Source organism: Conger conger, chromosome 11, assembly GCF_963514075.1.
Source record: "Conger conger chromosome 11, fConCon1.1, whole genome shotgun sequence".
Classification (NCBI taxonomy): Eukaryota; Metazoa; Chordata; class Actinopteri; order Anguilliformes; family Congridae; genus Conger; species Conger conger.
In genome coordinates, this window is record NC_083770.1 from 39827649 (window position 1) to 39850741 (window position 23093).

At 43.7% G+C, this 23093-nt stretch overlaps 1 protein-coding gene across 1 annotated transcript; it reads right to left on the reverse strand.

Annotated features, from left to right (window-relative positions):
* Window positions 1-57: 57 nt before the first annotated feature.
* Window positions 58-22103, reverse strand: erlin2 (ER lipid raft associated 2). The gene is made up of 12 exons (XM_061261220.1): window positions 22021-22103; window positions 21060-21167; window positions 20234-20315; window positions 8433-8479; window positions 8204-8265; window positions 7989-8114; window positions 7543-7616; window positions 6403-6461; window positions 6034-6125; window positions 5700-5789; window positions 4708-4787; window positions 58-4075 (listed from the first exon to the last, which is right to left on the reverse strand). Exons 2-12 carry the CDS (start codon window positions 21164-21166, stop codon window positions 3896-3898), a joined length of 999 nt encoding a protein of 332 aa, XP_061117204.1. The 5' UTR covers window position 21167; window positions 22021-22103; the 3' UTR covers window positions 58-3895.
* Window positions 22104-23093: the final 990 nt, after the last annotated feature.

Genomic DNA, 23093 nt, shown 5'->3' on the forward strand with positions numbered 1-23093 from the left:
ATTCCAGGATTTCAAACAGCAACTTCATCGACACAAAAAATAAACTGCATCAAACCAAACCTTCAAATCTCTTTATTGTAAGTTACAAAATGAACGATTAGTAACATCTCCGACAAATACTCGCAATATATCTTGTTACAGTGCAAAAAAAAAAAGAGAAAATAGAAGATATGAAACTGATTCCCTTCACGTCACATTCATTTAGGTCTACCTGAGCAAGACCGAAGCGACACCTCATAGTATTCACTAATTAATAAAATGGTGCCAGGTGAGACTGGTGTCCTGGTGGGGGACTTCTGTGATCAAAAGAAACCCAAAATTGTTTGGAGGTGAACAGAAACAGAAGGAAGCTGTGATCTTTCAGACAATGTATTGACTCTTGGAAAGTATAATAATAATAATAATAATAATAATAATAATAATAATAATAATAATAACAACAACCATAATAATATTAATAATACCAAACTAGAAGCACCTCTGACATACCGTCCAGGGAAACATGTTCCGTCATGCACACAAACTTGCTTTATAACACACAAAGAGAACAAAATGAACAAGATCTAAAGGCCTGTAGATCTAACAAGAGGAATGATGTTCACACTCTCTTGTGTTCTTTTGAACTTGGCTGGGTGAAACAGACAAGCCAAAAAGATGCAATCTTTTATTGTATTTTTAAAAATTTTTATTAAGGTTCACACTTTTTAAGGACAGGAGAAGAGCAGAAATGAGATGGACAAAGGTGCAATGTGACCTTGTACACCATGTGCAGCTACGAAAATACCATATCTAGGCCATTATTTCTAATATTACATATTTCTGTTCATTCAAGTGCACATCACCTGTCAGCTAATGAATAGCATCACAGTGCTCTAATAAAACCATACTGTATTTACACACAGAAAAGTGAAATGAAACCTTGACTAGTCCTGTAGCTGGCAGACTACCGGCACAGTAACACAAGCAAGAAAACGCATCCCAAACTGAAGACGGCAGTTCATTTCAACAAACCCGTATGTGCACCCTTATGAAATGCCACCACCCTTTACACTGGACGAATGAATAACCTCCATCCCTCATGCCACTGCGGTAGTGCATCTTGGTAAGGGGAGACTAACAACAATCTCACCAGAAAGAGAACACGCATGTATCTACACTAACTCCACACTCGCGTTGTCGTGCGCAGGGTAGACCTCATCTTGTCGCTCTGCACGGTTAGGCCACAGGCCAGGGTGAAAACCTGTAAGGTCACAATTTTCCTGACTTACGCTGTGACCGAACCGAATGTGCTAAACGAGTCCATCAGTGGATGCACTGTAATTACCATCAGTTACAAAATGTGTTTTAAGTTTTCAGAAATGCTTGATGCATGCAGTGTTGAAATGGATTTTCAAATCAATCACACATGGAGGAAACTTCATCAAGTTATTCTGTGGCATGTGACATATAATGTTTAGGCTACACAAAATGTTTGGAATTGTTTAGAAATTGAATGGTTCTAAATTGACAACCTTTCACACCCGAAATTAAAGCACCAGCACCTGGTTTTCAGACTAATGCAATAACTGTGTGAGAATAGCCATCCCAAAGCTTTAACCAAAATGTGAAAAATGTCCTTACATTTAAAGAAATGTTTCAAATGTCAGATAAAGAAACAAGTTACAAGGGGGGGGGGGGGGGGTATGAAGTGTGCTTTCCATTTCACCATATTAAAAATATCAACACATTGGAGCAGTTATTCTGCTGGATCCCCTTTTGCACCCCCTAGTGGTCAAAAAACAGTACTGCTGTTACACTGGGGGAACCAGTCAATGGAGATGACTGTGTCCACGTCAGCTTAGTAACAGTCAATACCTAGGATAACTGATAATGAGGTCAACATTGGTGTCCCCCCCCGTCAAAAACAGGACTCGACAACTGTAGATCCACTACAGTGGTGGAGATGGAGTGGTTTGAGGAACTGACTTGGAGGAGTAGTTATTGGGCCTAGTTTGTTTGGTCCCGGTAAGCCCAACGCCCCCTCCACTTTAAAACAAGTATCAGACAAACCGGCCAAGAGTCGGGCATATGAAACTAGATATGCCTATGGGCTCAGGCTATTGACGTCTCGCATAGGACACCTGCCAGGGCCATTCCAGGCAAGTGCAGGCACCCAAGAATCAAGCCGTTCTGGTTTTTGTTGCCGATGGGATAATGAATGTTAGAAAATCAAAAGGCTTAATCCCAGACAAATAAACCTGGCAGTCCCACTGCAGAGCCCACACCAGATCCCCAGATCCAAACAGCATTCCGGGAAACACGCGACAAAAGAGCTTAAAGTTCTGGGCACCCAGAATGTCCGGAAGACATTCAAAACCGCTCCGGGGAGAATCTCCTTCATTCTGAGTGCCATTTCCTGTGGTTTGACAAATTCCCCCACAGCCAGCCAGCTTTTGTCCGTTGTCCTCTCCAACAAAACACTATTAATGTTTAATGTTTCTCCATGTTGTGCCGCGGTGGCCATCTTAATACCCAAACAGACGTAGTCCAAATTCACCATAGAAATAAACAACACGGCCAAAAGAGCACTCAATGTCAATAAAGACTCAGAACCTTGGCAATGCTGTATTTCACAGGCCTTGAATAACAGTATTTACTGGGCACATACCAGCTACTTGTGTTATTATGTAATCATTCTGATTTCAGAGGTAAGCACAAGTAAAACGGGCAGTTAAAAGTATGTATTTTCATAGTACTTATGTTGGTTTCATGGTACTAACTGACTTTCATAGTACTTGCCTCTGAAATCAATAGAAACAAATAAGTACACAACTCGCTGGTTTTTACCCAGTAAATACTTGGTCTGTAAAATAAAACTTTGCCTGTAACGTCTCCTAGAAGCGCCCAAGACAAAGTGTTCTGCATCTGATCTGTAGAGCATGCAGTGTGTGGGGTGACGTGTTTGTGAAATGCGCTCAGTGTTAGAACCGGTGACGCAGCACGCTCGAATCAGCCAGGATAAATATCAAATAATAATTTTACAATAAAGAGCCGTAAATAGTAAAAACAAAATCAAATCTGCCTTTAAAACTGCAACAATTCTGTTAAACAGTAACTGCAGTTTTATGCGAGTCAACTGGCATGTTGTTCCTGCACACTGGGGAACTAGCCACAGTTCTTCTGCAGCTAAAAAATGATCTAACGTTGAATTTGAGTTGAGTTTGGGAAGATACTATGACAGTTAAAGAAAACGATTAAACATCGAAGACCAAATTGACATAAAAAAAAATCCAGGGTACCTAAGACTTTTGCACGGTACTGTTTGCGGATGTGCATAATGAGCATTCTAATGACTGTCTAGACACGCTGATGACACGTTTTATGTGGAAAAGAAGCGGGTAGTCAAGCAAACAACGCAATTTCCCAAAAAAAAAAGCAAAAAAATGATAATCTCTCAGAGGGATAATGCTGTCTCGCTGACGAGTTCCAGCACTCTGGTGCGTCAGGCCTAGGCAAAAGCGCTCCTCCACATTTTGGCTCGAGCATCTTCTAGACAAACAAACAACGCAGAACAGATGATGGGGGAAGGACAAAATATGGACAACAGAAACGGACCCATAGCTGCGTACAGTGTATGGAGTCTAGAGGTTCGCTGGTTTAATCCTAACCACAAACACAGAGAGGCAGGTAGGGGGGTATAGGGCATGTGCTGCGGGGGGTATAAACTGCGACAAACAAATACACGCTTTTTAAAAGGAAAATGTGACTGACTGCTACATCCCAGCCTCGTGGGGTTCCTGCATTGATGCCCTAAGTAGTCTTGTCTCTCAGTTCTTCATTCAGTGACCCCCGGGTGGCAACAGAACACCAGCTCCGGGGGAAAGGGGAAGGGAGGGAGGAGGGGCGGGGAGGTCCTTCAGTCCAGGTCAAAGGTTGCCTCGGAAACCATGTCCATTTTGGGCGGGGCCTTGACGGCGCCCCCCCCGCGTCCCGAGTCCACGAACATGTGGGGGATGTCGCTCCCGAAGTAGATCTTACTGTTCGCTGCGATGGCCTTAACCTTCACCAACTGGAGGTACTCTGGAGTGAGCTTCAACTGTGAGAGGGAGAGAGAGTTTAAACTACAAAACAGATTTAGCTCACAGCAAAGTCAAAATAATGTGAAAGTGTGACAGGTAAAATAAAGAAAGAAAAAATTCAACTGAGACTGTATGAGCATGCACAATTTGTGTGTGTGTATCTACAGTGCGCTGTGAGTGGCATATGCTTGTGTGTGAGTGTGAGCGAGTGAGTGGTGTGTGTGTGTGTGTGTGTGTGTGTGTGTGTGAATGAGCACGTGCGGTGAGTGGTGTGTGTGTGTGTGTGTGTGAGTGCGTGCGGTGAGTGGTGTGTGTGTGTGTACGTGTGAGCGCGTGCGGTGAGTGGTGTGTGTGTGTGTGTGTGTGTGTGTGTGTGTGTGTGTGAGCGCGTGCGGTGAGTGGTGTGTGTGTGTGTGTGTGTGTGTGTGAGCGCGTGCGGTGAGTGGTGTGTGTGTGTGTGTGTGTGTGTGTGTGAGCGCGTGCGGTGAGTGATGTGTGTGTATGTGTGTGTGTGTGTGTGAGTGAGTGGTGTGTGTGTGTGTGAGTGAGTGGTGTGTGTGTGTGTGCGTGTGTGTGTGAGCGCGTGCGGTGAGTGGTGTGTGTGTGTGTGTATGTGTGTGTGTGTGTGAGCGCGTGTGTGCGTGCGTGCCTTGTTGGCCTCAGCCGTCCGGTGAGCAGTGTAGAACTCAGCGTCCGCCCGAGCCTTCTCCCGCGCCAGGAAAGCATCATCTGCAGAGGTCAGAGGTCAGAGAGGGTGAGGGTGAGGGTTTTTTTTTTTTTTTTTTACTCCGGTCTGCCAGCTCTGGTCGCCTTACGGTTCCCTCTCTACGGGCACCTGGCGGTCAGGCTGCACGTTCACGCCTGTTTTCCGTTCTGGTTCCTCAGTGGTGGAATGACTTGCCTACCACTGTCAGGACAGCAGAATCCCTCCCCCTATTTCGACGCAGACTCAAAACACACCTCTTCAAACTCTACCTTAGTCCTCCCTCCTGATTTACCCCGCCCCCCCCTTCTGATACCCCTATCCCTGTCTAACCCCCCCCCCCCCCCCCAAAAAAAAAAAAAAAAAAAAAAAAAATTGCACTTATGATGACGACTATATGTTTAGAACAGCAGTCCAGGTGTATTTTCCTAGTTCTGGATGTGATGCTTTGACTTGTGGTAGAACCTATGCACTTGTAAGTCGCTTTGGATTAAAAGCGTCTGCCAAATGACTAAAATGTAAATGTAATGTAAATGTAGTTCAGTCCAAGTTGCAGATTTGGGAGGATTCCAGGCTTTACTCTATGAATTTACCCAACTAAGTCTGAAATCCTGCTTGGTCATCCACGCCCCTGAGCATTAGTGTGGAGTGGAGGGGAGGGTAAACCACAGGCTGTGGGCTGAATTGTGCCTGGTACTGCCAAAAATGTCTTTGGCCCATGTTTTTGGCCAAAGAGGAGACTTTGAGGCAGAATTTTTGGCAGAATTTGAGGAGACGAAGGAAGCAATAGCAACCCAAAATGAAAACCGAATAGAGAGACAGGTACTTCATCAGCCGAGACGTGCACACACACGCAGGCAGGCACGCAAACACACACCCACACCCACGCTCTCGTGCAGTCACTCTCACTCTCACATACACACACATTTATACCACACCTTCAATCTCCGATATCCTTTTCTCAGTCTCCTTCTCCATGACTTTCTGTCCAAACTTGATCTCTGCGACCTGGGCCAGCTTTTCTGCCTCTGGGGTGGGGGGTGGGGGGGTAGGGGTGTGGGGAGAGGATAAGGGGGTTTGACCAGCCTCACATTATTGATACATCAAAGTTTAATTCCACTTTCTCTTTCCTTTCTTAGCCTCTGTTCGGGGTGCCTCTGTTCGGGGTGGGGGGTTTCAGTATTTCGGGATTTTCCTGTGACGGCTCCCAAGACTGATCTCATGTTTTCTTCTCTCGGTTACATAAGCAGCTGCCCCCTGGTCATCACTAACCAATCACAGCTCGCTTCCTCTCAGTCTCCGCCTCCTTCTCCACCACCTTCTGAGTCTGTGCAGCGATCAACAGTTTCGTCTTCTCACTCTCCCTGCAGAGACAGACAAGTCAGAACACACACACACACACACACGAACGTATGCAGGCACACACATACAGCTGTGCTCTCATCACCCACGCAACATGGACTGACCATTACCAAAACAAAATTTCCTCACTCAAGTTCCCAGAATGAAATGACCACACCTCGTATTCCAACAAAAACACAAACCACATTAACTTTAAAAAGGATCAGTGAAAATCAGCAAGGGACAGCAATCAGGATTGCTATTTTTTACACTCCCTCTCCCGGTCTGCTGCTCACTTACATAAGCTCGTAGTTCCTGCGGATGGACTCAGGAATGTTGGGTTTCGTAACTCGAACCGCCTGCCAGAACACAAGTGTAGATTTCGGTCTTATCATGCATGTCTTATGCAGAACAGCTCCTAAAGCTTACATGTAAGCACCGTATGTTTACATGGCTGAGTAATATTTTGCAATATCGTAATATAAAGCATTTCGGGCTCCAGTAACTTGCTCAAGAGATTCGAAACCGGCAACCTTGACGTGTCACATAGTGCAACGTGAGCTAACATGTATGTGGCCCTGAGTATTCCCAGCACTGAGCCTGAGAGGATTGAAGTCTTTCTGGTATAATCTAGGAAGTTCCAGGCATCGGTGGGGGGGCAGGGACCACCTCTGACAAGAGCGCTCTGCAGGCAGGGAAGTGAACCAGCTTGTGAAAGCTCTGGAACACTCCCAGGAATCGACAATTCGATAATTGGCTCGCTGCTCCAGAGGGAGGGACTTGGCAGGGTTAGCAGATCGCCGCACAAACAAGCACCTCGAGCGCCTCGGAATCACGGTCACGACTTGAGACAAGGCGGCTTGAGGAAGGCGCGTCGCTCTCCTGCCGGCCGCCGAGGGACGGGGTGTGGGCGGTGTATCTAACACTGGCTCTAATTGAATCAGACGGGGTTCCAATTGGCTACCAAATTTGGAATAAATCGTATAAAAAATAAATTGTAACCCAAGACAAATAATCTAAAGAATTTTAGAAGACAGATCATTTAATCCTTTCCTGCCAAACAGAGGGTTAAATGATTAAGGCCACATCTGTTCACCAGAGAAAATGACTCAGAGACAGGAAGTTGTGACGGTGTGGGTGTGAAGCCATGTAGCTATTGGCTATGTAGCTAACAGCTGTGCTGTTGAGGGTTTTTCAGAAGGTGCAATCTGAACATTAGCGAGCCCTTAAAATGGTCGTCTGACAGCACTTCACTGCGAGCATTTTGGCAGCTTGAAATAACATTGATAACCTCCTCTGAGAGCGGGTTTCATTTACTGAACAAGTGACTTAGGCTTATATACAACAACAGTAATAATACAGTATCAGTAGTAGTAACTCTAGGGTGCTTACAACCGCCAGTAATGGAGGTGGTGTTGGGGGCCTCCTCCCTCCTCTCACCTGTATGATAATTCCAGGTGCCATACCGGTCAGGTCTTCCTGCAAGGTGAGCTTCAGGTTCTCATCGATCTGATCTGAGATTGCAGAAACACACACATCCCACAGTCACACACAGAGCAGCACGCAACCCAATTCACACTCTTTATACCAGAGCTGGCCAACCCTGTATCAGCCATCCTGTAGACTTACACTCCAAACCTAACAAAGCACATCTCATTCAACAGATCTCCTTTGATCTGCCTGTTTACCAGTAGAATCAGGTGTGCCGCAATAGGGTTGAAATGAAAAGAAAAAGAAAGCTTGCAGAGTGGTAGATTTCTAGGAACAGGGTTGGGAAGGGTAGGGTACGCGGTCAGCGATTACTGCTAAACGGCACCCCCTAGTGGAGACGCACGGCGGCGCGTCTTCAGAGTGAGAAAGAAGAAGAAGAAGAGAGGGCCTCGCACCGAACAGGCCGATGTAGACCTCCTGCAGGGTGTGCACGCTGCAGAACTGGTTCAGCTCGTGGTGGACCTTGTTGAAGATCAGGGCCTTGTCGTAGTCAGCGGTGAAGTTCCTCACGATGTCATACACTGCGGAGAGAGAGAGAACTTGTTTATGAGTTCCGTCTTTCGGATAAGACGTTAAAATGTGTAATGTGTGCGAATACAGTCTAGCATACCGGCAGAGGGCACAAGGAAGTTGACGACTTCTATTCGGTCGAAGTAGATCATCACCCCTCCACTGGAGCAAGACAGCAAAGTTACAAAAACCACAGAAACCAGATTAAAACAGAAACGCTCACACCTCAAACCTGAGCAAAGGTTTCAACAAACACAGAGAACCAGCCAGCTATGGAAGAGAAACTAAGAAAGGATAATCTAAAACCAGGAGGCAGATTGGTGTTGTACCTGGTGCCGCACGGCACGTTCTTGACTTCATCTGTCTGAAGGGTCGTCTGAGGAAGAGGAACGGCAAATCACTCAAAATGTCTCCGCGCCCCACCCCTCCATTTCATAGCATCTCTCTCTAAATCACATCTTACTGTTAAAGCTCTAATGATTTACCTTCCCCGCCTCAGTTTGGTAAGTTAGATTTTCTTTTTGTGAGCCAAGCTGTACTGCATGGCCTGTTCTGACCATGTTCTGAATGGTATATTTTGGTCTGTAAATGTTCTATTGTTCCAAGCAGGAAGTGCCAGCAAAAAGACACCCCCTCCATGAAACTACTTATGAGTTACTTATGATGCTGTAGTTAATGTTAAAAAAACATAGCACATAGCACGCATAGTTAAATAAATATCTCTGTAATAAAAACAGCGGAAAAGACAGGAATTATCCATATCACTGCAGACATTTCAAATGGAAAATACAATGCAAACATTCAGCAAGCTAAAGGTCTTTCCTATTGGATGTTTCTGCCTGAAATTATCGCTCGCCAACAATGCCCCAGGCGAGATCCTAATCAACACCGTCCACTCCAACACAGCAGCAAACCGAACACTTACTGCTTTCTGTGGGTAAATTACATGGAGCAATATAGCGGATAACAAATGTTTTATCTTCGAAGCAGTTAAGACTTCCTGGTTGGTTGACAAGGCTGAAGGACGCCATATCTGATACTACCAAAGGGGCTTTGTTGTGAAAAGTAGTTCCAATTTTACAATGTACAAAATGTATATATGCATGCAGTATGGACATGTCATCATACGGACGTCACACACTCTTACTCCCTGTGAGGGTTGAAATTACAATAGATTTTCTTATGAAAATGTAATAAATGATGGGGTTCTGTTCTGTTTCGTGGGTAAAGCTAACTTAACCTGGAGATCAGAAGAAACCAGGATACCCATCCCTGATTTTTGACCATTTTAAAAGTAAGGAAACCTGTTTTAAGAGTCGTTACATTGGATGAGCTGCCCTGTTAAAGACCAGCTGAAATCAAAATGGACTTTATCCTCAATTTATTCAATTCTTCACAACTATATGAAAGCGTTTTGAAGTATACAGTGCATCCGGAAAGTATTCACAGCGCTTCACTTTTCCCACATTTTGTTATATTACAGCCTTATTCCAAAATGGAATAAATTCATTTTTTTCCTCAGAATTCTACACATAACACCCCATAATGACAACATGAAAGAGCTGGAAATTTTTTGAAATTTTAGCAAATTTATTAAAAATAAAAATGAAGAAATCACATGTACATAAGTATTCACAGCCTTTGCTCAATACTTTGTTGATGCACCTTTGGCAGCAATTACAGCCTCATGTCTTTTTGAATATGATGCCACAAGCTTGGCACACCTATCTTTGGGCAGTTTCGCCCATTCCTCTTTGCAGCACCTCTCAAGCTCCATCAGGTTGGATGGGAAGCGTCGGTGCACAGCCATTTTCAGATCTCTCCAGAGATGTTCAATTGGATTCAAGTCTGGGCTCTGGCTGGGCCACTCAAGGACATTCACAGAGTTGTCCTGAAGTGACCCCTTTGATATCTTGGCTGTGTGCTTAGGGTCGTTGTCCTGCTGAAAGATGAACCTTCACCCCAGTCTGAGGTCAAGCGCTCTGGAGCAGGTTTTCATCCAGGATGTCTCTGTACATTGCTGCATTCATCTTTCCCTCAATCCTGACTAGTCTCCCAGTTCCTGTCGCTGAAAAACATCCCCACAGCATGATGCTGCCACCACCATGCTTCACTGTAGGGATGGTATTGGCCAGGTGATGAGCGGTGCCTGGTTTCCTCCAAACATGACGCCTAGCATTCACGCCAAAGAGTTCAATCTTTGTCTCATCAGACCAGAGAATTTTGTTTCTCATGGTCTGAGAGTCCTTCAGGTGCCTTTTGGCAAACTCCAGGCGGGCTGCCATGTGCCTTTTACTAAGGAGTGGCTTCCGTCTGGCCACTCTACCATACAGGCCTGATTGGTGGATTGCTGCAGAGATGGTTGTCCTTCTGGAAGGTTCTCCTCTCTCCACAGAGGAACGCTGGAGCTCTGACAGAGTGACCATCGGGTTCTTGGTCACCTCCCTGACTAAGGCCCTTCTCCCCCGATTGCTCAGTTTAGACGGGCGGCCAGCTCTAGGAAGAGTCCTGGTGGTTCCGAACTTCTTCCATTTACGGATGATGGAGGCCACTGTGCTCATTGGGACCTTCAAAGCAGCAGACATTTTTCTGTACCCTTCCCCAGATTTGTGCCTCAAGACAATCCTGTCTCGGAGGTCTACAGACAATTCCTTTGAATTGGTTTGCTTGGTTTGTGCTCCGACATGCACCGTCAACTGTGGGACCTTATATAGACAGGTGTGTGCCTTTCCAAATCATGTCCAATCAACTGAATTTACCACAGGTGGACTCCAATTAAGCTGTAGAAACATCTCAAGGTTGATCAGTGGAAACAGGATGCACCTGAACTAAATTTTGAGCTTCATGGCAAAGGCCGTGAATACTTATGTAAATGTAATTTCTTAGTTAAAATTTTTTTTTTTTTTTATAAACATTTATTTATTGAACCTTTTTGTTTATTTACATTTATTTATTGACCCCCCCCCAACATCTCATCACACTTTACAATCTTACAATGATCAATACAATACAGAATAGAAAAACTATCTAGAGCAGGGGTGTCAAACTGAATCCCCAGGGGGCCGCAGTGTCTGCGGGTTTTTGGGTTTCCTTTCAATCAGCTGCCAATTAAAGCCAATTAAGGCCTTGAGAACAAGGTGTGTGGATACTTTAACCAGTTAATTACTTGAATGAACCCAGAACACCCCAAAAACCAGCAGACACTACGGCCCTCCAGGACTGGAGTTTGACAGCTATGATCTAGAGGGATGCTTTACAGATGTTCAAACTGGGTCCACACCCCCCAACACACAAGTCTTTAAAAACCATTATTAACCAGAGGGATTTGAGATTTCGGAGAATCTTGTATGTCCTCACTTTCAAGGAACTGTAGGAAAAGCGCCCAAATTTTTATAAAATACCTTAAGCCTGCGTTTGATAGAGTATGTTATTTTTTCTAATGCAAGGCCATTCAAAAGCTCTCTCAGCCACAGGTTGATGGAAGGGCAAGACACACTTTTCCAATGTAGAGAGCGCTCTGGAGCAGGTTTTCATCCAGGATGTCTCTGTACATTGCTGCATTCATCTTTCCCTCAATTCTGACTCGTCTCCCAGTTCCTGCCGCTGAAAAACATCCCCACAGCATGATGCTGCCACCACCATGCTTCACTGTAGGGATGGTATTGGCCAGGTGATGAGCGGTGCCTGGTTTCCTCCAAACATGACGCCTGGCATTCACGCCAAAGAGTTCAATCTTTGTCTCATCAGACCAGAGAATTTTGTTTCTCATGGTCTGAGATTCCTTCAGGTGCCTTTTGGCAAACTCCAGGCGGGCTGCCATGTTCCTTTTACTAAGGAGTGGCTTCCGTCTGGCCACTCTACCATACAGGCCTGATTGGTGGATTGCTGCAGAGATGGTTGTCCTTCTGGAAGGTTCTCCTCTCTCCACAGAGGAACGCTGGAGCTCTGACAGAGTGACCATCGGGTTCTTGGTCACCTCCCTGACTAAGGCCCTTCTCCCCCGATTGCTCAGTTTAGACGGGCGGCCAGCTCTAGGAAGAGTCCTGGTGGTTCCAAACTTCTTCCATTTACGGATGATGGAGGCCACTGTGCTCATTGGGACCTTCAAAGCAGCAGAAATTTTTCTGTACCCTTCCCCAGATTTGTGCCTCAAGACAATCCTGTCTCGGAGGTCTACAGACAATTCCTTTGAATTGGTTTGCTTGGTTTGTGCTCCGACATGCACTGTCAACTGTGGGACCTTATATAGACAGGTGTGTGCCTTTCCAAATCAGCAGGGATAGAGAGATGCTTTACAGATGTTCAAACTGGGTCCACACCCCCAACACACAAGTCATTAAAAACCATTATTAACCAGAGGGATTTGAGATTTCAGAGAATCTTGTATGTCCTCACTTTCAAGGAACTGTAGGAAAAGCCTCCAAATTTTATAAAATACCTTAAGCCTGCGTTTGATAGAGTATGTTATTTTTTCTAATGCAAGGCTATTCGAAAGCTCTCTCAGCCACAGGTTGATGGAAGGGCAAGACACACTTTTCCAATGTAGAGCAATCAGTCGTTTTGCATAAATTAAACATAAATCAAGCATTTTAATTTCATTGCCTCCTCAGGGACAAACCGTCGAGGTAGAGGCCCAAAATACACAGAGAGGGATATTTTTAGAGGTGATAGAGGATAGCAACCTAAGAACTTCCTTCCAAAATACTTGCAGTACCTCACATTCCCAAAGACAGTGAAATAATGTGCCCATATAAGTTGGGCATTTAACACAGACGTCCGATAAATTTGAATTTATTAAGCTTTGCCGGGGTCAGGTAAGTTCAAGTTCAAGTTACTATATTTGTACCCGTAGGTAAATTTGTTTGCAGAGAGAGTCACACAATACTTAAAAACACATAAAATACAACAAGCGTATAAAGTGCAGGGTGCAAAAAGTGCTCAGGGGTTCCAATCCTCCAGTGGATCGGTAAATACAACGCAGAATAGACGCATCAGACAGTGGAAAGCTTATCAGCGCTCTGACTTGTTCCACTCAATAATGGCTGCTGGAACAAAGCTATTTCTATAGCGCTTAGTTCTGCACTTTGGGACGGCAAGTCTACACCCAGAAGGGAGAAGCCGGAATTCACTGTGCAGAGGGTGGAACTCATCATTTCTGATTGAGCTGGATTCGCTGTAGCTGCCTGATCTCAGGATTAAGCTGTTGCTCCCCCCCGATCAATTTACTAGACCATTTCACAATCTGGTTCAAAGAGTTTCTGTTCTTCAAAGAAAGATTACCAAACCATGACACCAAAGAAAAAGACATGACGGACTCAATAAAAGCACGATAAAATAGAGTCATCATGGTTCTGTCAATATGGAACCGGGACAGTTTTCTCAAACAATATAAACGCTGGTGCCCCTTTTTGCACACAGCTTCACAATTCATTTCAAACTTCAATTGTGAGTCAATAATTGTCCCAAGATATTTGTACGATTGTACACACTCGACAGTTTAATGGATGCAACTTCATGTGTGTGGGCCTTTTTTCTAAAATCAATTTGCATATCTTTAGTCTTAGATATGTTTAAAAGAAGATAAGATTCCTCACATCATTTGGCGAAGTCATCGATGACTGGACCGTGGCCAATTTCAGAATCCTGTAGCAGGCTGACTATGACCGTATCATCTGCGTACTTTAAAATGGTCCTGTTGTCATATGTGCTCTGACACATATTTGTGTAGAGAATGAATAAAAATGATGAAAGCACACACCCTTGTGGGGAGCCAGTGGATAAGCAGACTTGGTCTGATAGGGTTTCATTTACCCTCACTCTCTGTGTCCTGTTAGTTAAAAAATCAAGGATCCAGCCCACCAGATTGTTGCTTAAGTTGAACTGTTCTAAAAGTCTACTGATTAAAATGTGAGGTTGAATGGTATTAAAAGCACTAGAAAAATCCACAAATAAAAGTCTAGCATGAGACCCATTCCCCTCCAAGTGTTTAACCAGCAAGTTAAGCAAGATCACTGTGGCATCCTCTACTCCTCTGTGTGGCCTATATGCAAACTGCATGGAGTCAAGTGCGTGCTCAGTTTCCTTTAAAACTTCTGACTTGACCAGTTTTTCAAAGACTTTCATTACGATGGATGTGAGGGCGACTGGTCTAAAATCATTTAAAATTTTGGGGTTTTGGGAACAGGGACTACCACCGCATCCTTCCAAATCTTAGGGACATGCTGCTCCTGTAATGACCTGTTAAAAATATAATGGAATACAGGGCTCAGTTGTCTCGCACAAGATTTAACTAGACGACCACAGATATTGTCAGGCCCATGGCTCTTGTTTATTCTTACAGAGAGGAAGGCCTGTTGTACATCATTTAGGTGCTGGTTCTCCTCCAGTTTGTGACTCAGTTCTTGAATTTCCCTGCTAAAATCAAAAGTATCAAAACGATTATAAAAACAGTTAAGAGCATTAGCAAATTCAATATCAGAATTGAAACCGTCTAGTGTGGCCTGACGGCCGCTCTTTGAATCTCTAAGGTCTGCTATGCTTTTCATGCTTGACCAAGCTGAACCAAGGTTATTTGCGGCCATCTTATTTTCTAGTTCAGATTTATAATTTTGTTTCGCTCTTAAAATGTCCAATTTCAGTTCCTTGGTAGCTATGTGCAGGTCAGCGGCTACTCCCTGTTTAAAAGCAAGTCTCTTTTTCTGTAAATTGGACTTAACAGATTTGGTCACCCAAGGTTTGTTATTGGGGTAAATCTTGACTCGTTTACAGGGAATAATCATATCCCTACAGAAGGCAGCATATGAGCATGTTACATCCACAAATTCATCTAAGTCATTACATGACTCCTTAAACAAGTCCTCGTCAGTGCACTCGTAGCATTCCTGCAGGCGGAGGACAGCTTCATCAGTCCAAACCTTTATCTCCTTTGTTTGCGCTTTCTCCCTTTTTAAAACAGTTGTATATGTGGGCAGTAGATGCAAGCAGTTGTGGTCAGACGATCCCAGTTGAGGAAGTGGGAATGATTTGTAGGCATCTTTTACTGACCCATAACAGAGATCTAATGTCTTATCCCGCCAGGTTGGACAGGAGACATATTGATAAAAGTTCCTTAGTGTCTTTTTAAGGGAGACATGATTAAAATCGCCCATTATGAAGTTTGGTGCCTCGGGTGAAATTGACTGCAACTTTTGCACTATGTCAAAGATAGTGCTAGAGGCAGAGGTGACATTTGCTTTAGGATGGATGTACACAATTGTGATGAAAAGCTGTGGAAACTCACGGGGCAGATAGAAAGGACGCAATGATACTGATAAAAGTTTGACGTCTGGCGTACAGATACGCTCTCTGACAGTCACAGAACAAGCGTTACAGTATCGTTTGTTGATATATATATATACATACGCCGCCTCCTTGATTCTTCCTCGTCATCTCTGCCTGTCGGTCCAGACGAAACGGCGCTCCAAAACCGTCAATGGACAAGTCGGCGTCCAGGTCGAGCTCAGTGAGCCATGTCTCACTGAATGCCGTGATGCAGCAGTTTTTATAGTCCTTCTGGAAATGGACATTTCCCTGTAGTTCGTCCACTTTGTTCCTCAGGGACTGGACATTTCCCAGGATCACCGAGGGCAGGGGAATCCGGGTGAGCCTCTGTTTCCTCAGGCGTAGTCTGACGCCTCCTCGCTTTCCCCGCTTCCTCCTCTTTGTTGCTCCAAGACCAGTACCATACCTTGCAGGTTTTCGCAAAATAAAGTCCGGTAGCTGCAGCGTGTTGTCTGTCACGCGAGCTAAACTCGCACAGTTCGATTGGAGCAACATATCCCTGGTGTATTGTGTCCTCTCACCGCTGTAGACAGCTGCGTTAACATCGCAGGCGAACCGTAGCAAGTGGAACAAAATCCACAAAGCGGCTGAATAAAACAAATCCATTTTCGGCTTAGAACTACGAGCACTCCACACGGTCACTTATAAAGTTTTAAACACATAAAACAAGTGTAAAACACCACACGGAAAACGCCAAACTCTCTCTGCTGGTCTCATTATCCAATTGAATTGAACCATTTTAAGTTTTGTATTTACTGTAAAACATTGTGCCTCTTTGCATATCTGGTACCATTCACAATCCAGTATCACATCATCCAAATCCTCGCTATCCTTTTGGAGTCCGAAGATTCATTGAAAGCAGATAAGAATTTTTCATAAAGTAAAGAGATCTGGCCCCGACCATGTTGATGGTGGAGTGCAAATTGTTCCAAAGTTGTTAGAGGGGGGCAGTCCAGGGAATGATTCTGTTTTGAGCTGATAAAGCTGCGCAGCTGAATAAATTTGAAGAAATGCGTCTGTGATGCACTGTATTTCTCCTTGAGCTCATTAAATGTCATAAGTGTCGCCCTACTATACAGATCCATAATCTGACTGACACCTTTCTGTGCCCACTGCCTAAATCCTGCATCATTTTTTCCCGGGCTGAAGCTAGCATTGCCCCAAATAGGGGAAAAACGGGACAGCAGTGGAACTTTGCCTAGGACGTGCTGTGCTTTATGCCAAACCAATGCCAAACCATGAAAGTGTTTCTGACAAATGGGTTGAGAGTATTTTTCTTTAGGTTTTTACAAGAGTCAGAGTACACATGTATGTAACCAAGTCCAGCACCTCCGTAGTTAATGATTCCATTTTAACCCAGGGCAATGTAGACTCTGAAGAGAACCATAAGAGAGCAGCCCTCAGCTGGGCCGACCAATAGTACCATATCAGGTTGGGCATTCTCAGGCCACCTCTATCATATGGGAGGTATAGCAAGGTAAGGCGAAGCCTTGGTCTTCGATTGTTCCAAATTAAGTTAGTGAAAAGTGTCTTCACTGTAGAAAAAAAACATTGGGGGGGGGGGGGGGCGGAGCCATCGGAATGGATTGGAGAAGATATTTTATGTCATTTTAATGGCATTTATTCGTCCAATCAATGAAAGGTGGAGCGAGGTCCATCTATTTAAAGACTCTCTTACTCACATGGGTCATAGTTGGCAGGAATTAGTCTATCTAAGTGAGGTGTGATAATAATACCAAGGTATTTAAACCCATTAGAAGCATAAATGAAGGGGTGGCTAATTATTGGATGAAGCCTTTCCTGCTCATCATTAAGAAAAAGTATAGAAGGCTTGGTTTCATTCACCCGAGAATTTGCCAAACCTGCTAATCAAGTGAGTAAGAGCAGGGATTGAGACACTAAGACTTGAAAGGAAAAGGAGAGTGTCATCAGCATACATAGCTACACAGTGCTCATAGTGTCCGGTTCTAATCCCCTTAATAGCAGAATGACTTCTAATAGCAATTGCCAAGGGTTCTAAGGCCAAAACAAATAACATAGGAAACAAAGGGCATCCCTGACGAGTTCCGCGAAACAAATGAAATGGTTTAGAGACAATATTATTGGTTACCACCTCTGCTACTGGTTCAGAGTAAAGGATCTTAACCCACTGACAAAAGTTGTTCCCAAATCCAAAATGTGAAAGAACTTCAAACAAGTAAGACCATTCTACCAAACTCTATCAAATGCTTTTTCAGCGTCGAGTGATAGAATACAAGTGTCCTGGGCCCCATCATGTGCATGAATTATATTTAACAATCTTCTGATATTATAATATGCCTGACGATTTTTTATAAAGCCATTCTGATCAGCTCCTATTATAGATGGGAGACATTTTTCTAATCTTAATGCCAGTAGTTTGGCTATTATTTTCGCATCTGTATTTAAGAGGGATATAGGCCTAAACGATCCACATTTTGTAGGGGGTTTGTCTGGTTTTAAAATTAACGTAATTAGTGCACTTCTCAGAGAGGGGGGTAAGCAGCCATTCTGAAAAGATTCATTGTACATATAGATTAAGGGAGTGACTAATTTATCTTTAAATAATTTATAAATGTCAATTGGAAGTCCATCAGGGCCTGCGGATTTGCCACCATTCATGCATGTAATGGCTTCCACTATTTCTTTCTCTTCGAGTACGCTATCTAAGTGAGTTTTGTCTTCCTCTGGTATCAGCGGAATTTTAAGTTCGCTCAGGAAGATAGACTGGTCCTCTACAGAGTCAAAAGCCTCCGATTTGTATAGAGACTGATAGAAAGATGCAAAAGGATTGTTGATTTCTAAGGGATCAACAGACATTGCCATCAGGCAGTTGTATAGAACTAATTGCTCTCTCTGCCTCTAGTTTCTTTATCTGCCAGACCGGCAATTTTCCTGACTTTTCCCCTTGATCATAAAATGATTGTTTCAACCTTATTAAACAATTTTCTGCTTTAGTGGCAGAGAGAACATTATATTTACCTCCAAGGGTCAGTAGCTCTTGAGTGAGAGCCCTTGATTGATCTGCATATACCTCCCTCTCTAATTCTGGGACTTTTTTTTATCCAATTCCTCCATTTCTAAGTTATTCTTATTAGTTTTTGAGCTTGTATAGCTAATTATTTGACCCCGGATATAAGCTTGAAATGTCTCCCATCTTATAGTAGCAGAGGTCTCATCTTTATAAAAAGTCTATCTGCATCTCTACAAATTCAAAAAGAAATAGGATCATGCAGCCATCTTGGATGCAACCGCCCTTTCTGAAGTTTAGAATCATTATAAATAAGAGAGACCTGGGCATGTTCGACGTTACCTTGTTATGACCAGGATGTGAAAAGGAAGGGTGCTGAAAAAACAATCTGAAATAGTTCAGTCCTCGCCACTTGGTAGGTTATAGTGCCAGGCTAGTTTCCCCCGCCCTGGACGGTACGGATGTAGGCTACGATGTCGTCTGGGCAGTCAAAGGTCTGGGAGCGACCATCGCGCGTAACCCTGAGCTTGGCTGGATGAATTGGCCCATATTGAATGTTCAGGGCCCCTAGCTGCTATTTCACCCTGTCGTAGCGCTTCCTCTTTAGGTGTGTCTCTTTGGCAACGTCTTGAAAGAACTTCACCTCTTGTTCATCGAACAACACCTTAAGGTCGTTAAGGTTTTTAGGATGTTAACACTGTCTTCTGCATCACTAATGCGTTGCTCTGCTCCTGATTGTCTGCCCGAGAAGTCGTTAATATCTTTCTTAACGTCTTGGTTAGCAGTCAACACCCCCGCAATTTTCTGGTTGAAATCTTCTCGCATGCCGTTGATAGCTTCCATGATTTTTGCGGCTCCCTCGGCTTCGGTGTGCTTCTCAGCTAGCTTGTTAGTAGCTAAATCCGAGTTAGCTGAGGAAGTTTGATTTTCTTTCTTCTTCGCACGTCCACGTCCACCAGTCGAACATTTTCTGGTCTCAAAAGTATTCAAGGCACCTTATAACCACTTTCTGACCGAACTTATCGAAATTTACATCAATTAAATTATATAGTTCGCCAAGTGTGTTGGGAGCAAAAGTTAATACGTGTGCTCAGCTCATCGCCATATTGGATCCCCTTAGTTTTTTTATTTTTAATAAATTTACAAAAATCTCAAAAAAACTTTTTTCACGTTGTCATTATGGGGTATTGTGTGTAGAATTTGGAGGAAAAAATGAATTTAATCAATTTTGGAATAAGGCTGTAACATAACAAAATGTGGAAAAATTGAAGTGCTGTATAGTCCTAAAAATGTATACAATTCTAATAATTGCGTATTTTCACATCAAAGCTCTTTTCCATCCACTTCGTGGAAAATGATTTGAATTTAGAATTTCCATCATCGTGTAGCAGTGGGCGTGTATACAGCTCAAATATCGGTCAATTTTCCGTTCCCCTTCAATCAAAATCATCATACAGCAGCGCACATTTCCCCCTCGCCCTCAGTCGTCAAATGAACTCCACGCCCTTCAAAACCCCCCTGAAACATTTGTTTCACTCGCATATGCGTCATACGCATCAACCAAGCGCTGCTCCAACTTCCATTTCACTCCGACTTTAATAATGGCTCAAATGTTGATGAGTGAGTGAGTGAGTGAGTGAGTGAGTGTGTGTGTGAGTGTGTGTGTGAGTGTGTGTGTGTGTGTGAGGACCATCATGCCCTCAGCTGAGAGCAGGCACTGAGAAAACCCCATTCCCACATGGATTGTCAGAGTAACTCCATATGACGTGCAGATCGTGCTGGGAGCCGACTGACACCTGCCTAAGCACCCCCAGCCCTCACCTGTACAGACTTATAGGACGTGATGAAGGGTAACATCAGGTGGAACCCTGGCCCACTGGTGGTGGTCAGAAGAGCGCCCCCTCTGGTGAACAAACAATACAGCACTGGCATTAGACACGGCATAGAAGCAACCATACTATCTTGCGCCCTTCTCATGGCGAACTGCTGAAGCTAAGCAGCCGTACCACCCTGCACCTTTGTCATGGCTAACAGTTTAACCTAAGCAGCCATACCACCCTGCACCCTTCTCATGGCTAACCGCTGAAGCTAAGCAGCTATACCACCATGTACCCTTCTCATGCTGAACTGCTGAAGCTAAGCAGTCATACCACCCTGCACCATTCTCCTGGCTAACAGCTTAACCTAAGCAGCCATACCACCATGTACCCTTCTTATGCTGAACTGCTAAGCAGCCATACCACCCTGCACCCTTCTCATGGTTAACTACTGAAGCTAAGCAGCTATACCACCATGTACCCTTCTGATGCCTAACTGCTGAAGCTAAGCAGCCATTCCACTCTGTAACCTTCTCATGGCTAACTGCTGAAGCTAAGCAGCCACACCACCCTGTACCCATCTCGGATAATGGCTGGCTAACCAACCCCTGCATTCCTTAACCACTCGACCAGGACATAACTGCAAACAAGAACAGTTTAATTATTTGGTTGACTAAAAGAAAAAACAAGTAAACTGCTTTGCTTTAGTGTGAACTGTGGGGAACAGCATAAGGCAGTTAAGGCTTCCTTGCTACCACCGCTAATCAGCATTTCAGGAGTGTTGTTAGTACAGGAAGGTGCGCATGCATTGGACTTTGGAGTTTGCTGACCTGTAGTAGACTCCGGTGTGCCCTTCCTCAATCTTGTGGACAGCAGAGAAGAGACCTGCTATCCCAATTGACAAAACAACAGAGACAATGGCTCCCAGTTGTGTCATCCTGGGGGTAGAACGAAAGACTGATGCACGCAGCGCATAGATTTAACCAATAGCACAGTTACAAATAACCTTGAGAAGACTGTCAGATTATCTGCAAAACGAGCATAACTTCAGCGCAACGCTTCAAAAAGCTAGTTACACGGACACAGGCTCAGTCTCTCTCTCCATTTAAATAGTCTGCAAAAAGTTTCACTACAAGATGACATAACCCAAAAAACCATTCGTGACCTGTCTCCTATTATAGAGTAGAGAGAGCATTTGACGCTCTGCAATAAGAGGATTTGGCCTTAAGCCATCTTATTGGAATCAAATCGCACCAACCTAACGTCAGAAGCTAGCTAGTTAACGCTAAGGAGGAAAAAGCAAGTACCAATATGCCAATAAATAAGGGCGAAGACTACTATACCGTTCACACCTGTCGAATAGCAATTCCAACGTTTTCCAGTTAACATAATAACGTCGGATAGACTACCTAGCTATATACTAATGTTCCTTGATTGTCCCTATGTAGCTGGCTAAGTTATTATAGCTAGCTAGCAAAATGTACGCTTCAATTTTTTGCAAATATTGTGTATACTACGGAAAGCGAATGGCATGTATAACTATTTAAGTATCAAGTTAGAATGCAATCGTAGTGCCTATTATCACTTTCACTTTGCATGTCAGCTAGCCAGCATAACGTTTACCTAGCTTAGTAGTTAGCTAGCTAGCAAAACAGGACATTCTGTCCGGTCAGCTAGCAGGAAAAAGAACATATAGCAAACTAATCAAGTTGGACATTTTAGTGTAATTATGCCCTAACAAATATCTATACAACAATTACGATCATAACTGTAGAGTCTGTGTTCTTTTACCTGTGCCGTCACTTTGAGGTCTATTCAATGGACGAAAAAAATGCACCTGGCCGAACAGAATCCGGAAACGCATTTCTGTGTTTTACGTCATCAGAGTGCACCCTAAAAATAAAATGCCCTCACTCACAGGGGGAGGGCCTCTGTCTCGTTTTCGTCCACCATTGGACTGTGGAAACGCGGTTTTAACCACCAGTGGGCGACATAGACAATATAATATTGAAGAGTGCATGCGGGTAAGCGAGGAGGCGTATTTTCCTCGAAGGCTAGAAATGTAAAGGTCTTATGACATATCAAACCCTTTTGTAGAACAATTGCCCACATCTGTGGTGGTATTTGGCATTCATTTATACGCAATGCATTTTTTACTTGTTGTTTGGAAACGGGGAGCTAGGATCCTTTAGTCAGTTGAGTAATGCATGTGAAAAACATTTCGCAGCCTCAACTGCATAATTCATTCTTCAATTATACTGAATAAACCGAATGTAATTTGTTTTTTAGCGTGTCTTCCTTTCAACACTATTTCACGTACACATGGTTTAACTATATTGGATCTTACTGATGCAAAAATGCCAAAAAAATAAATAAATATATTATAACACAGTAGTAGATATATAATATTTTCTACATATGGTTAGCATAATGCAAGAAATGTATATCCATCCCTAATCTTTATTAAGAAAAAGGGGCAGCTTTCAGATTTGTGCTATTCTTGAGTATTCCTGAAAATGCAGTTTTACGGACATACTGTATATATTCCATTCCATATTTTGACAGATGTTATTCTTTTAATGAGGGGGTTGGTCACAAATTTTATTCACTCACAAAGTGGGTGGTGCAGAACTCCCTAACCACATATCGGGCACTCATGAGAGACTGAAAATGGTCAAAGAAGAAAAAAATAACAATAAACCTTCTACAGATGTAAGCTGTTTCTTCTACAGAGCATGGGTGGCTGTGGTTGACCAGGTTACCTGATAAATTCAGTCTTCTTCCCTGTGCATTTGGAGCCGTGGTGGCAGTTTTAAGTCCAGCAGTTACCCAAAGAGCGAAAAAGAATGAAGAAAAAATAAGGG

Coding starts and splice junctions, on each gene's coding strand:
- erlin2 (XM_061261220.1), bottom strand. CDS start 21,166: ATGACACAACTGGGAGCCATTGTCTCTGTTGTTTTGTCAATTGGGATA. Junction 8,480..20,233: donor CGTCCTATAAGTCTGTACAG/GTGAGGGCTGGG, acceptor CCTCTTCCTCAG/ACGACCCTTCAGACAGATGA. Junction 4,788..5,699: donor AAGGATATCGGAGATTGAAG/GTGTGGTATAAA, acceptor TGACCTCTGCAG/ATGATGCTTTCCTGGCGCGG.